This window comes from Tetranychus urticae, chromosome 1, assembly GCF_039701765.1.
Source record: "Tetranychus urticae isolate SD_2017Ah chromosome 1, NJAU_TeUrti_SD_1.0, whole genome shotgun sequence".
In the NCBI taxonomy this organism is placed as follows: Eukaryota; Metazoa; Arthropoda; class Arachnida; order Trombidiformes; family Tetranychidae; genus Tetranychus; species Tetranychus urticae.
This window is the reverse complement of record NC_142958.1, coordinates 25,329,567-25,345,298: the sequence shown is the minus strand read 5'-3', so window position 1 is coordinate 25,345,298 and position 15,732 is coordinate 25,329,567. Positions and strand designations below refer to the sequence as shown.

The following is a 15,732-nucleotide window of genomic DNA, read 5'->3' as shown; positions in this document are numbered from 1 at the left end:
AACTTAATTGCTCAACTTGCAAGGCTTTACCATCATAATTGATCAGCTTGATGATGATAAACTGGAAACTTGTTTCTACTTTCATCTGATGATGACAATAATGGCTTTTACATATAAATGTTTTTTATTGTAAATGTTACCTTATTTTTTATTTTTGTCTTGGTTACGCTTTTCTCCTTTTGGTTTTCACAATAATTAGCTTGAAACAGCATACTGACCACAATTGACCACAAGATGATTTACAGAGATGTTTTGACCTTCGTTTGCTGTTCCTATCTGTATCTAGATCAGCAAACAAAGCAACAAAGGAACTGGAAAAAAAGGCACACAAAATGGTTACAAGGAGAAGGAGAAGAGAAAAGTTGAAGTGAAAACAAAATGTCTAATGATGTTCACAACTGAAACTTTGCTTTTCTTCCCTTGCTATCGTTATTATTGCCCATTGATGAAAGTAAAGTTGATTATATTGAACATTATTTTGTTTATATATTATAACCATTATTAACTCCCTGTCAACTCCCTGTTGATTTTTTGACGGTTTTTCTCTCTTTTTTCTCGACTTTCCATGCATACCTCATGATATACCTTATAACTTTTTGGCACCTTTCCTCTTTATGTTTGACTTTTTTTCCCTTCAAGAGTTTACAAACTTTTATTCAAAGTCAAAGTTAAATCAATAGTGACAATGCGAGTTGATAAAGAGTTGAAATTGCAAAGTGACAACTAAATTTATGGCATTTTGTTGGTCTTGTTAATATGTTAATCTAATAGTAATTAGAAATTTGAATACAATTTGCACTCGATTATTGCTCTTGAATGGGGCTGATCAAAGTGATCAAAGAGTTTGGTTGATGTACAAATATTAATATGCAATTAGGGTGAAGATGGTAATGATTATGGTTATTAAACAATTAGATGAGGAGCTGACATGAAGCATATAGAAGATGAAATTATTGAAAAGGTTGAAAACATGACAAAACAAAGTCTATCAATAACAATGGCAGCAAACTTCCAATCATCCAGAATCTCAATCACTTGATCCTCTTTACGAAGTCGATTTGTCATGTATTGTATTTCATTTAAAATGTCATCCAATTGTTTACCATGACAGGCACAGTGTTTGGCCTGTCGCGATACCTGATGTTGAGCCAAGACGGACTGAGAGACAGTTGGTCCCGGTAATGAGTCAATCTTGTCATGAAAATTTCTCATTAAACTTTCTTCTTCATTCAAACAGTCACCATTGACTGGATACGATTTACGGCAACAAGAGCAAACCTGATGCTGAAGCCTAGGGTAAGCCAGGTTGGGCAGTGAACTGTTGTTGCCTGGGTTTACGGTGAAACAGTTTTGACATTGATTCTGTGGTGAAAGTGGCTGGTTCAAGTAGACATCACGATTAATTGAAACTGAATGATGGTGGTGATGATGGTGAGTGGGATGTGATTGGTAATTAATGAATGGCTGATTAACCTGATGATATGCACATTGATTATGATTAGGTGAAGGTGGTGATGATAATGAGGTAGTTACTATTGGAATCCCGTCTCCATTGATTGTGTACACTTTGGATGTGAATCGATTCGATCTGTCTGGTGGTTTAACAGCTCCAGGTCGTTTCACATTCAAAATGAATGCCAACCATTGAAGGATCACCTTTTTCATCTGAAATGCAAAAAATTTCATGGTCAATCCAAATGCCGTTACAAGTAAAAAAAATTTTCTTCTTTTTTTACCCTTAATTGTCAGCAAAATGATAACAAAGTCAATTAAATACATGAAAACAATAACTGGATAAACATTGTTAAAATGTAATCTTTTCCCTCCCACACATTGTCTAGCCAACGATTAAACTGGAATCAAAATGATGGAAACTAATTGTCGCAAATGATAATGTTAAAGGTTGAAAACAAAAAAGCTATATCAACATCCAATTAATCCTACTGCTATCTAATCATTTAAGCTTAACCAAGTTAATCTTTTAATCAGCCTAATCAAATGAAAGGTTGAATGAAACAAGTAAATGGCATGAGCAAATAAAAACGAGTGATTAGTTTAAAAAATCAACTAAAAACAGTTTACTTTTGCCAGGTTTATAAATAATTGATTGGATGGAACTGAATAATGGAAAGAAAAGAAAGGAAAAACAAAGGTAAAGGTGAAGAAACTTGTTGAAGGTAAAAAATTATGGCAAAGAAAATGATAAAAATATTTCCGATCAGAGTGGGATTCGAACCCACGCGGGTAAAACCCATTGGATTAGCAGTCCAACGCCTTAACCACTCGGCCATCTGATCACGTTAGGGTAATGATGACCACTTTATATTGTAATGCTTTTTTGATAATCACTTTTACTCGACAAATGATCGATTCTTGGTTTGACCAAGGTTTGCTGTGCTAAGAGAAAGGTGAGATTAATTTGTTATTTACTTACCAATGGATTAAGTTCATGAACTTCGGATGATTTGTAATGAAAATTGAGCACAACTACAGTCATTACAACTGAAAAGGCCACCATAAGCATTATGCTTGCAAAATAAGTTGCTAATGAGTATAATCAGGGTTAATGTTGATTAGGTTTTCCGAGTGAAATTGTGTTCATTTTGGTGGGGAAAAGTGAAATTATGAGCCAGGGTTGGTCATGTAAATAAATGATTAATAATTAATGATGGCTGGCAAATGATGTAAAATAATTAGAGCAATTTGTTTACTTGTAATTTCTTACCTATGGCTGAAACTGTGTCTGATGTTGCAGGTAAAGTTTCAGTCAATTGAAGTAGGAAGACTGTCATTGATAGCAATATTGTTACACCAAGAGTCAACTTTTCACCTGAATCGGGAGGCAAAGTGAATCCAAGAAGAGTCATTGAAGATATAATTAAACAGGGAATGATTAAGTTGATTCCATAATAAAGAGTTCGTCTTCTTATGTGAATCGTATAAGTTACATCGGTAAATGGATCGGCACAGCAACGGTACAACACTTTATTCCGTCGACCCAAGATACCTGAAAAAGAGAGAGAGAGAAAAAAAAGATTGGTCAATTTTTCTTTTCGTCTTTTGCTTTTGGTCAAATGGTCTTTTGGACTCGCCATTTTACCTAATAAAATCCATTCACCGTTTTCTATGTAGGTTGACAGATCACCTTGATTTGATATAACGTCAAGATCAACTTGTGACATGTCATGTGACCAGGAGCCAAATTTAAGTTTACAAAGTTGATCATCAAAGGGAAACCAGGTTATATCAATTTTACAGGTTGATGTAAATACACCTGGAGGTAGATAAAAGATTGATCCATTGGATTGGACAACTAAATTGGTTGGATAGGTGCTGTCAAATCGTGGATCGGCACTGGTGAAAGGAAAGGTAATTAATCAATTAAAACAAATGAAATAAACAATTGAAAAGTTCATCCATTTTTCATATCAATACATCAAAACATTAACCTTCATCAACAATTTACTCAACAAATGTCATAAGCAGTGTGTGAGTAAGTACGTGGTGAGAGGCATACTTCAACCTAACAGAGTCACTCTTATCGCATCAAAAGTAACACACAGTTAGGGTATTTTTCACGCTGAAGAGACGCACATTTCAACTGTCATCATCTTCATCGTCATAATCATCATCATTTTCGTTCTCATTTTCATCATAATTTCGTAATCATTGTTGTCATCATTGTCATCTTCATTTTTTAACATCTTTATCATCATTATCTGAGATCGCATCTGTGATCAGTGATCACAAATCATCTAGAAAACTATATTTTTGGCTAAAGATAAGCATTTTTTCAACCTTACAAAGTCACTCTTATTGCATCAAATGTAACATATAGTGAGACCCTTTTGCACGCTTAATACTTTTTTATTTCATTATTTATCTTAATCATTTGCCCAATTATGTCCAAAAGAGTTAGCAAACATTTCAATCATTTCAACCAATTCTATCATTTTCAGAATCCCAATTTCATTTGCGTGATCATTTCATCCCTTTTAATGTACTTTTATGAGCTTTCATTATAAACATGAGCATGACATCCTGAAAGGTAATAATCTTATTGCAAAAGCCTTTTCATTTCAAGTTTACCAGAGGTTTGTTAAAAGGGATAAAAAAAGATGAACATTCATAAGAGAGCGAGAAAAAAAATTCAAAGTTCAATACTTTCTTGTTTCTCTCATGAAGAGCAAAAATCATATTACGAATGAATATAAAGCAATAATAATAGGAATGAATGTTTATCAAATTGAACATGAAAACTCAGTTTATTTACAAAAACTTTCTCAACTCTGATAATCATGATGGAATGAACCAGTTAATTGAACAGGGAAAAACTGAAAATCAATATAGGAACATATGAAAGCAATGAAAAATTGAAGATTACATTAGATTTTTTTTCCAATCTTATTGTATCACCATGAATATCATGAATATAATCAAAAACATTATCATTAATATTATCATTAAAATTATCATTATCAATAGCAATTTTAAATTCTGTTTTTGTCTTCTCATTGTTGACTTACAATAAACTTATCAACTTGAATAAGATGACATTTTATCACATTTTTTGTCTCTTGAGTTTCACTTCATTTTTCATTGTACTTTCAAACCCTTTTCACTGTTGCCTATTTTAACCTATTTTATTGTTCATTATCATGCAAAATTAAATGTTTATCGTTTATTCAGTTTTTGCTCAACAGCAGAAATCATTTAAATGCATGAACAGGTAAAGTATAGATGAAATGATTCAAGTTTGATTTTCGAAGAGAGAAACAAAAATGTTTGCAATTTCCTGTGAAAGTTGAATGATAACTTTCAAGGGCAAAATGCAAGTTCATTGATCCAAATTAGTTCATTTTTTTACGTTGAAAAACAAAATGCAACTCTGCTTTTGAAACTTTTCATTTCAAGTTTCGTGCTGATGTTTGGTTGGCAACCAATTTACTTGCCTTAATGGTCATAATGTCTGGAAGGGTTTGTAATGATAATTTTTCATGCAATGCATCAGCTTGGGTTAAGGATGTAAGCTTGATATCAAAGTTGAATGCAACTTGTAAGTTGAGTGAAAATTTTGAAAACAAACAAAACTTTTTTCTACCCAAAGTTGAACTTGAACTTGTTGAAATATGAATATTTTGCATTTTGTTTTGCTTTCGTTATCTCATTAAAACATGAAGACTGATTAAACATTTTTAAGGTTGAAAATTTAATCAACTAATAGAGGCTTGGATAGTCTGGCTAGCATCAACTGGTTAACATTTTTTAATCAACAAATTGTGAATCTCTAGGAAAGATTGAGTTGCCAGGATGAGTTGCTGAGTATTTATTTTTAACCGGTTATGCCAGTTGAAAGTTTGAGGCCCAACTGTCTTTGTCTAGGTTTGTAACTTGAAAAGTCATTTCTCTGGTTATCATCAACTTTTATTTTGACACGGAAATTTCAATTGATGACAAAAATTATCGAAGATGCGATAAAATGTCAATCAATTTGCTCATGGTTTCAAGCGAAAAGCAACTCTTATCAGAATCAAATCAACTTTAGTCAGCAAACTTTTTCGTCGTCGGTTTAAGGTCTCGCAATTTGTTACAATAATAATGCAAAATAAGCCGATGAATAGCAAGCTTTAACTGGTTCTCAGGTTGAACGTTTAGTCAAATCTTGATCTCATCTGACTGATAACATTTAGTCTTTGGTTAAACCAAATCAACTTTAGTCATGAAAATGATGTAATAGTTAAACCATTGCATTGAGAAGAGATTCAAACTCGAGAGCGAAGTCCGAGTGTTTTATCTCATAACTGCGAGATATTGTTTTTTAAGTGATTCAGATCAATTCGTCATCTAATCTCAACACTTTTTTGATTTTCCATTGCTTTCAATGGTTTTTCCTGCTTCATTTTAGGTTTTTTTTTATCAATTTTTAATTTTGCTTTTTGTCTTTTCAGTAAACTGTTTTGAGTAAACTGTGCTTATAACAAGTCCTTGATATCAAGTTAACCGATTTTCAAAACAGTTTATTTAACCATTTGATTAAATACTGGTTACCTTCAACATAGTGGTTCAATATTTTTAATTCAAATGAGAAATTCAGAAATGAAAATCGCCTTCTACTAAAGGGTGTTGTGGTTACTAATCACTGATTAGTAAGTTTCAATCACTTACCTAAATGCTGATAAAGAAGTAAAGATGATAATGAAGATTGCTGAAGATACCAATAACAATAACACTCATAACTTATGATTCATAACACAATATGAAGATGAATAACACATTTTAATCATCTCATGAGCATTATCACCTTTATTTTCATCTCTTATTAACCATTGTAAGCAATTGTTTCAACCTTACTAACCCAAACACCCTTTAGAATCGACGTGTTAAGAGGAAAGATAAACTGAATTTCATTTTATTATTGGCACTTATAGTTGCAGGAAAATCGGTGTTTGAAGTTGGAAGCTTTGCAATTGTTTTTTTGCTAAATTTGTCAAGCAGAAAAAATTCTTGCACATTCAGATTTTGCAGAAATTTTATCATTACCCAAACCTACAATAGGCCAAAGTGGACTGAAATGTGACCTTTGTATGAATTGAGCCATGAAGATAAACCAAAAACCGTTAAACATAACAAAACTTGCTCTTTCATATGAAGTTTGAAAATCAGTGACTTTCTTGACCTTCTTTGAGTCAATTTTGATAATAAATACGATAAAATAAACACCATTTTCATTGAAGAAGAGCCAATCTTTACCTAATTATAACCAAAAAAATTCTTGTTTTTTCGTTTTTTAAGCAAAATCAACTTCTTGATGTAAAGCTCTCGAGATTCACTCTCTTGCATTGAATCTCAACTCAATGTTTAACTAACTCATATAAAATGATCTGATAATATTTTAATACACTTTGAGTGCATCAAAGCTAATGGTCGTAAGCTGTGAGTAAACTTTTTCATCAACTTTTAAGCTAATGAATATCATATTTAAACATGAAATGTTTATTAGAATCAAATCAACCTATAAGTATTAATGGTTTCCATCAACGTGAAGCAAGTACAGTTGCAGTTATTTTGAACCGTTTTTAACAACTAATGCAAAACAATCCAATTTGTTTCAACCTTTTCCTTGCACAAGTCACTTTAAGAGTTTTGTTAAACTTGAGAAACGGTCAATCACAAGAAACCAAATGGTTTGTTAATTATTGTTTTCAGATCATATTACATGGATGTTGCTGTTCGTACGATGAATGTTTTCTAGTAATGGCGATGTGATCTGGCATCGCTTTCCAGGTCAACGCATATTTCATCAGCCGGTCATGTTGAAACTATTCAAACTGAGCGTTCAGAATGTGCCTAAACTTCAAGTTCAACTTTAAAAAGTTTTGTTGATTGTTGCTGATTAACAACTGATTATCATGTGTTTTGTGTCAAAAAATTGATAAACGAGAGATTTCCGTTGATATGATTAGAGCGAACATGCTTTGCTCTTTTTTTTGAAACTTTTTTTTCCTTCTCTTGCTTTTCTCATTACAATATTATTAGACTTGTAACTTGACTCAAACTTTTTGTGTTTACGATTTATCCTGTTATTTGCTTGCTTTTTACCTCATGTAATCAATCATTAATGGTGATGGCAAATGTGAAAGTGTGTTATTACTATTAGAAGCAAAATGCTGATGATTTAGTGTTGATAGCAATTGATGGATGTTGAAAGATGTGAGTAAAACTATTCTGTTTCAATCTTCATTCTCCGTTCATTCCTGTACTTTTCGCCCTTTTCATCGCTCAATTGTTTCACTTTTTTAACCTGATAAGGGTTAAATGAGTTGTTGCCAACAAAAAATGAAAATTTTTTCCATCAAAAAAAAGTAAAGAGACTTAAACTAGTGTCAAAACTTTTACCAGACAAATGCCAATCAAGTAATCAACAATTTATCAACCTATCAACATTGATGGTTCCAATGACATGCCATTAATAATATCATCACATTTAACTTGCAAATAAGGTTAATTTTTGTGGATTCAAGACTAAAAGGAATGAAATTTTAATATCATTTGTCTAATCGATTATTTTCTGTATTAATGTTTCAATGAACATACACTTTGGATAAACTTGCATACTTGCTTTTGCTTGCTTTTTACAAGCAAAAACATATTAGCTCATCACAAGCAAAATCATTATTCTGCTTGGAGTAACATCAATATTAATTCAAATTGACCTTTTCAATTGTTTCCAATTATTCAGGTGTCAGGTATTAGGAATGGGAAAGGAGAAAATGGATTCTTCTCTTGAGATGCTAACAATACTAAGAAAAAATTTATCAGCCGAGAGTCAGAACTAAAGAGTTGGATGAAACGATTTTCCGCAATCAACAATTAAAAACAATCGAATGATAGTTTTTCATCGAAATCGTTTAACACGCAAATTCTTTCAGAGAAAAAGTATTTCAAAGAAGCTTATCTTTCATGGTAAAATACAGATTCAAAGTTTTTCCAGAACAGAACATTAGGTAGAACAGAAAGTTAGCTTTTGAACCAATTCTTAAAAACTCGGAACTTTCGAATAAATGAGCTAATAGCTAATATTTGATTATCATCTGCTTAGATCATAGAAGCACCCAAAGGCGAGAAGTGAAGCGATGTCTAAAACGGACCTCAAAGTCTTTCAATGAAATGAATTTTTGCATTATCAGACTTTTTTTCAAAAACGATTGAAGCTATTTTCATTCCGTTTCATTGATTGATATTTTTAATTTTAGATTTTTCAAATGCAATTTTCGTGCAAAACTTTCTGACTACTGAACTGAATAAGTGCAAGTTTCAGCTAGTTTGAACCTTTGATGTATTATTTATCGAAGATTAACGCATTATTTTTACATTAAGATTGTAACAGCGGTTGCTTTAGCTTTAAAAAATGGCTTTTTAAAAATATTTAGTGAAGTTCGAAAAATTGATTTTCCTTTGGCAAACGATTGAAGAATGTGATTCTGAATCCATCTGGTTATCTAGCCAAGTGACTGAAATCAACTGAAAGGTTGTTTAACTTTTACAGAAGAGACTCGCGACTAAATTTCAAAAAACCTGGAACTGTGAAGTTCACCTTTTCATTGCATCATGCTTAATATTCATTGCTTTTTAGCCATTATTTTCCCTGTTCTTGGAATCGCTATTTTTCATGGAAAATCATTCAATAATTTTGATTAGTTGTAAATTGAAATGCACAGCACAGCACTCAATCTGTATAAATTGGTATAAAGTTGAATGCAAATAAATTGGTTCATCAAAATTGTCGTCGACTTCTTTTGTGGCGAACAATTGTGCAAATTGAATAAATTTTAGCCTCAAATTGAATTGAAATCAATTCATTTCTTTACTTATTCTGACTGAATTGATTGCACAGGTTTTTTTCTTGCAACGAATTCCAGGTTTCAATTTACTGTTTGCATTTCAATTTGAAACTCTAACCGCAACATTTTGACAGTTTATTTGATTGATTGTTGAACAACATCAACAATTGAAGTAAAGCAACATTTCATTTCTTCCTTTCCATTGTTTCCCTGCAACATTTTCAACTGTTAATTTCAACTTATTCACTTTATCATTACTTTTTATTTTCATTCAATTATTGCAATCATTTATTATGAAAATAATTGCACTCTTCAATTGAATGCTTTCTATCAATGGAAAATTGTTCAACTGAAAAGAAAAGTTCATTTTTCAATTTTCAATTGAACACTCACTGAACAATTGGTTAACTTGACATTCCTTTTAAAAAGCATTTAGTGATTAAACAATTACTAATTAAAAATTCATTTCGTTTTTTTTGCTTCTCTCATTACAACATGTCACTCGATGTTAATGGGAAATCACATTGAAATTTATGGAATTTTCAAGTTGAAGTTGAAGGTGAATATTGTCAGGGAAAGAGGAACGTTTCAATTGAAAAATGTAAGCAAAAGAAAAAAATGAAAAGAGAATTGTATTGTTCGATAATCTTTCAAATCCATCAATTGTTATCAACAGTGAATCACATTCAGAAACATTTCCATTCAACCTACTCAAGAGAATAGGAAAAGATGAAGGAAAAGGTTCGAGTATAAATTCATCTTCTTTTGCTGTTTTACCTGTTATAAAGTAGTAGATCGGGCTTCCATATCCTACTTGAAGGTATCCTAAGGCTTGTGAGTCCACCGTAATCAGATGAGTTCCAGGTTAAATTGACATCAGTCCAAGACTGTTGGTAATGAGAAGAGAAGAAAAGATTGTTTGAAAACATTTGGTCAATGCTATTCTCATGTTATTATAATTCAGATAAATACAGTTGTTTGAATACCATTTGTAGCCAAATATTGCTCACAAGTAATTGCTCCTTTTCATTCTGGCCAATGTTCAGGTTCATTTTTGGTTCAACAATTGATGTAAAAGAAACAAATTGAAATGTAAATCATTTGTAAATGTCTTTAAATTGTCTTGTCCAAGTGATCAAAGTCAATCAATGAATTTGAAAATATCGAGTTTTGTTGAATCAATTGCAATCAATTAAATTGCTCAGCAATCATCATTGTATCAATGAGAATGCTTTTAATAACTGCAACATGAGGAGTATTTGGATATGAGTTGTGATGCAGGATTCATTTATTGCGGCTAAATATAGCATTTGATTTAATAGAATTTTTTGTTAAATTGAATCAACTGTACAATCAAAGTTATCCCATGATGTATCGAGATATTTTGTTACAAAATTTTACTGTTCAATTGGAACTGTTCGTCAGCTGAACTTTTCAGATTATTTGATAACAATGAAAAAATGAAAATGTTTTTACGTTTTGAGAGATTGATCTCTATTAGAATCGAATCAATTTTAATGAATGTATTAATAGTAACTACAGGCTCTTCCATGATAACTTTTAATTGAAATTGAATTCAATGTTGTTAAACTTTCATTTGGATTCGTTTGGCTCAATTTTTCTGGTTTTTTTAATTAATCCCAAAGTTAGCTTTAAAGGAGATTGAATTTCAATAAAATATTTAGTCTTCCATGGCCTATGATGAGTCTTCTTTGATAGCGAGGGTTATCTGAAACTGCGTACCGACTTTTTTTGGACAATTAGTGATTAAAATGTTAAAGATCAAAGACATTTTAGCGAATCGTTAAAATAATGAAAAATAATCAGATAATGAAAATCAAAATCTTATCGGTTTCAAGATTAACAGTTGAACCTTGAATAAGACCTTTGCTTCTTGTCACAATAGAGCGACTTAAACTCATGATTCAAAACTCAGTGTCAACCAAGAAGATGATTTGAACTCTGAATCATTCTTTGCTCAACTCTTGATTCAACTTTAAGCTGAAAACAATCTTATTCAAACCATTGGATAAAATTGGATAGCAAATTGCATGAAACCCGGAAAAGGAAAGAAAAATCATCAGCCAGCAAATAAATTGGCAATTTCGGGTTAATGAAGTAAAAGTCAAACTGATTTCTGCAAACAATTATAATACATACAACTTGTAATTGTAAAACTTGGTTTAACAAGCAAACTCTCAATCATGACTTATCTCAAAACTCTTTACTGATAATACAGTTGTGAGTACAATACACTTAATGAACATTTAAAAGACTCGAATTAAATTATTAATGAAAAAATCATCGTAAAAATGAGAAAACCTAAAACTAAAATTTGAACAACAGAACAAAAATCAATCCAAGTTGGAACTTCGAAAGCGATCCCATCTAAAACTGAATCAAAGACATTTTTCACCAAACTCTTTACTCGAAAGACAAAGGGTAACGTAATTGAATAACCTGATTATAAGAAATCTACCCACCGATTGGCGATTTGATGCTAAAGATGTGTATAACCATAAGAAAACAGGGGCCATTTTCATAAATCCTGATCCAACAATGAACCAAAAACCTGAATAACAAAAAAGTATTTCCTCTTCACTCAATGTTATTGATTACGCATTCTGCGTTTCCCGCTATTTCTCAGAAATCTGAATTCTGAAATGAGGTTTTCTATTTTTCGTTGTTGTTGCGTTAGAGCTTTCATATTACGCATTTTTTTGCTTAGAACTCGCTCAGTTTGACCACAATTTTCACAAAAAAATTGGTACGTGACAATCACTGCATCGAGCAGCTAAAAGATTCACTCGCTGGGGAAGCCCGGGTGCTTCATCTCATAGCTTAGAGATATTGTGGTTTAACTGATTTAAACCAATGTATAATCTAATCTCAACCCCTTTTTTCAATTTTCAAGAAAATTTTTTTCTTGATTTTCCTTTGCTTTCAATGGGTTTTCCTATTTTCATTTTAGGTTTCTTATCATTTTCAATTTTGACTTTTTTTATCAAGTCTAATCACTCTCTTTATCACTGTCTTTTGAGTAACTGTGCTTAGTTAACAGTGTTAGTTAACCATTAACCAATTTGAAAACAGCACCAGATTATACAATTTACCCATTTGATTAAATACTGGTTACCTTCAACATAGTGGTTTAAATTGACTTTAGATGTATAGATAGTCAACAGTTAGATTAACGTGACCAAATGCAACTTATCAAGAATTGCGAATTGGTTATTGAAATTGTTTCTCATCCTTACAAATCTACCCAATTTTATACAAAGACAAAAGCTTAAGAAGATAAAAGGTGATAATGTTGAGTAGTGAAATAAAACTGGAGAGATGATGAAAAGGCTGGAAAAGAGGAAAAGGAAGAGAAAGAAATAAAAGACAAAAAGTGGATCTTCTTTTGTTTCTCAAGTAATAAAAGTAAATCTTGTGCTGATTAAATTGATTCAATTGTTGAATCACTTTTCCATCTTAATAACCTTTCAAAGGTGAAGATAACAAAGTGAAAGCATGAAAAATTAGACACAAAAACAATAGACCAACGAATTAAGATTATAACTCAATCAAAATATAAAACGGTGAAGAGCAGCAGCAAAGACGATAAAAAAGTGAACTCAAAACTCTGACAGAAACCAAATGATATTGAGAGTAAAATAATGTTTCAGTTTGGCTGCAAGGCAACAATAATAAGGCAAATATTATTTAGCTATTTACCTAAACTCAATGTTTGCCTTTATTGACAAGAACAAGAAAAAAAAGTCAATTGTTAACCAGATTTATTTGCTTGTTATCATGATATTATTACAATACTTGAAATGTCAAGAGCACCAACTGTTATCTTGAGAAGTAAGAAACACGAAATGCTATTAATTATCAAACCAAATTGCCAAATTGCTGATCAAAACTGGAGCAACATTGAAATTGAAAAGATGAGCTTTCACTTTGTACTCATTATTTATTAAATTGAAAAAAGAAACCTCAAACAATTGAATTAATTTATTCACATTTGTGTTTCTTTATTCACTATTAATATCTTCAACATTCATATAAACTTATCTAGATAATTAGATAACTTTTTTTTGCCTTCTCAATTTAATGAATAATTATCATTATAATGATGATGGTGATACAAGATTAAATATTTGCTCATTAAATTCAGTCTTAATTTAAGCCTCAATTTTACCACATTTTCTCAATCTTCCCAAAATGTTTGATTAATCTTGAAATTTTGCTGAAAACGATGAAATATTGAAGACTCCAAGTTTTACTCCAGGCTTTTCACTCCCAGTCAAAACTCCAAGTTGACTTTGAATTTTTCACTTGATTAATATTTAATGTTGACTCAGATTTAACTTTAGTTTCTTCTTGATTAATTGATTATAATTACAGACAATTTTGAGGTTGAAAATGAACTTTTGTTTTTGCAATTCAGTTCAACTTTTCTGGTTTAAACTTTTTCTTTTGCATTTTTTTTCAATTTCTCACCAATTGGGAATGATGATTACATGCTGAGCTCTGTTTTTACCATGAAATGAACAGAGTTTAATTTTAATTCAATTAGAGTTGAAGTTTAAAAGTGAAAATGAAAAAGCAAAATTTGCATTATTATTTTTATACGAGATTTTATGGAAAACATTAAGTCGATAGTTTTCAGGTTTATTAAGGCCAAGCATTTGGCTTTTACTGTAAATTGTTAATGATGAACTTGTCTCGCTAATCAATGGAAAGGTAAACTTGAGCAATTTAATTTAATCTATTAATTGATCAACTGGATTGGTGAAAAGGGATTTCACTTTTTGCTTCATTTGATTGTCGACCTTAATTTCCCTTGATGGTTAAAAGGTTTACAAGGTGTTGCACCTTTATGGACAAGAATGCAAATCAAATCAAGAATATTTTTCGATCTCTTGAGCTGATCAAATGCTTACCAGTTTAATGATCTGTTGATATGTTATGCCCAATGTAACCAGCAAAGTATCCGATTCATTGTTAACAGGTCGCTCCAGAAGATCATAATTTCTAAGTAAATCTTGCAACAATCTTCTTTCATTTATACTGCAATCACCATCTGAAACGAATTGAAGGTTGAAGAAGAAAATTCAAGTTTAAAAATTAATGCTTGAGTTATGAATAAAGAATTGCAAAATTTGCACCGAAAATGAAACAATTTCTGGCAACTTGACTACGTTGTTGTAAAATGAATGCTTACCTTGGAGTAAAAATGTACAGCTGATGATCATAATAAGATACTTTTTCAGTTTCCCAGAGCAATGGTTGAACATTTGATGGTGTTGAAGACACGAGATTTGTAATGAATATGAAGCTTGATGAAACTGATGAAAACACACACAAAGTTAAACTTGAACAATGAATGTTGAACAATTTGAAAGTTTGTTAACTGATGAACTCGATGAAAATCATATTCACTGTTGAAGTGTAAACAGTTATTTTTGAAAATATTTATTCAGAGTTGAATAAGTGCCAATGAGAGAAGGAAGAAAAGGATGAAAAGAAAAATATTTATTTTTTTATAAACTCTTTTCACTACAAAATTGTCTTGGCGATTAATGAAGTGTATATACACATAGATATTGCCCGTTTCAACGTCGACCTTGTCTCACTCGACTCTTTCATTATCATCATGCATCATCCTATCATCTTTCATCATCAACTCCCTGCAAAAACAATCCCAATCGATAGGAGCATGGAACATGCTCTTTCACCAGAAGAAACAAAATTCACTTTCATCATTCACATCATCATTCTCATCATACTCATCATTTCCATCATTTCCATCATTATCATGATTCTCTTCATCATTTTCACCAAAGAAAACTTTCAACCTTTAGAGTTCACAGGTCATGATGAACCCCAAGTTTACAGGTTTACGCACATAAACTCGATAAACGATTTATTTTTATCTTTTATCGAAGATCCATTTTGGAATCATGAAGCTCACCTTTTGGTGTGTATTAATTGTTGATTAATAACATCCATCCATTGTTTCCCTTTGCGATTCATCAATCATCCAATTGTTTCGATTGCTTAAATGTTCAAATCGCGACTCTGACCAAGCATAACCTTAATCTTGCCTGTGATCAACCAAGAAGAAGTAAAATATTCCTCTATTTGCTTTCGAGTTTCTTATTGATTCCAAGAAGAAGGTAAAGATAAAGAAATGTTTCTCATCTTTTCTTTACCTTTCTTCTTTACCTTTTCTTTATCCTTTTTCCCTGGCAAAAGTTGAACGTGAAAACAACACATTTTCACTTCTCATTTAATAGTCAACCATTTATGAGTTTTATTTACCTTCCAATTGCCAATGCATTATATATTAAATAGTCCACAGATAAGGTAATTCCTTGATATTGTTTCATATTGTTCA

The 15,732-nt window shown here is 31.4% G+C and overlaps 1 protein-coding gene and 1 non-coding gene across 2 annotated transcripts; both read right to left on the bottom strand.

The window, feature by feature from the left end:
* Nucleotides 1-705: 705 nt before the first annotated feature.
* LOC107368616 (neuronal acetylcholine receptor subunit alpha-7-like) lies at nt 706-14,960 on the bottom strand. Its single transcript, XM_015936479.3, has 8 exons — nt 14,557-14,960; nt 14,276-14,415; nt 10,328-10,372; nt 10,119-10,228; nt 3,101-3,354; nt 2,726-3,007; nt 2,435-2,544; nt 706-1,665 (listed from the first exon to the last, which is right to left on the bottom strand). Exons 1-8 carry the CDS (start codon nt 14,627-14,629, stop codon nt 904-906), a joined length of 1,776 nt encoding a protein of 591 aa, XP_015791965.2. The 5' UTR covers nt 14,630-14,960; the 3' UTR covers nt 706-903.
* On the bottom strand, nt 2,216-2,297 carry TRNAS-GCU (transfer RNA serine (anticodon GCU)). The gene has a single exon. It is a non-coding gene; the product is annotated as a tRNA-Ser (tRNA).
* Nucleotides 14,961-15,732: the final 772 nt, after the last annotated feature.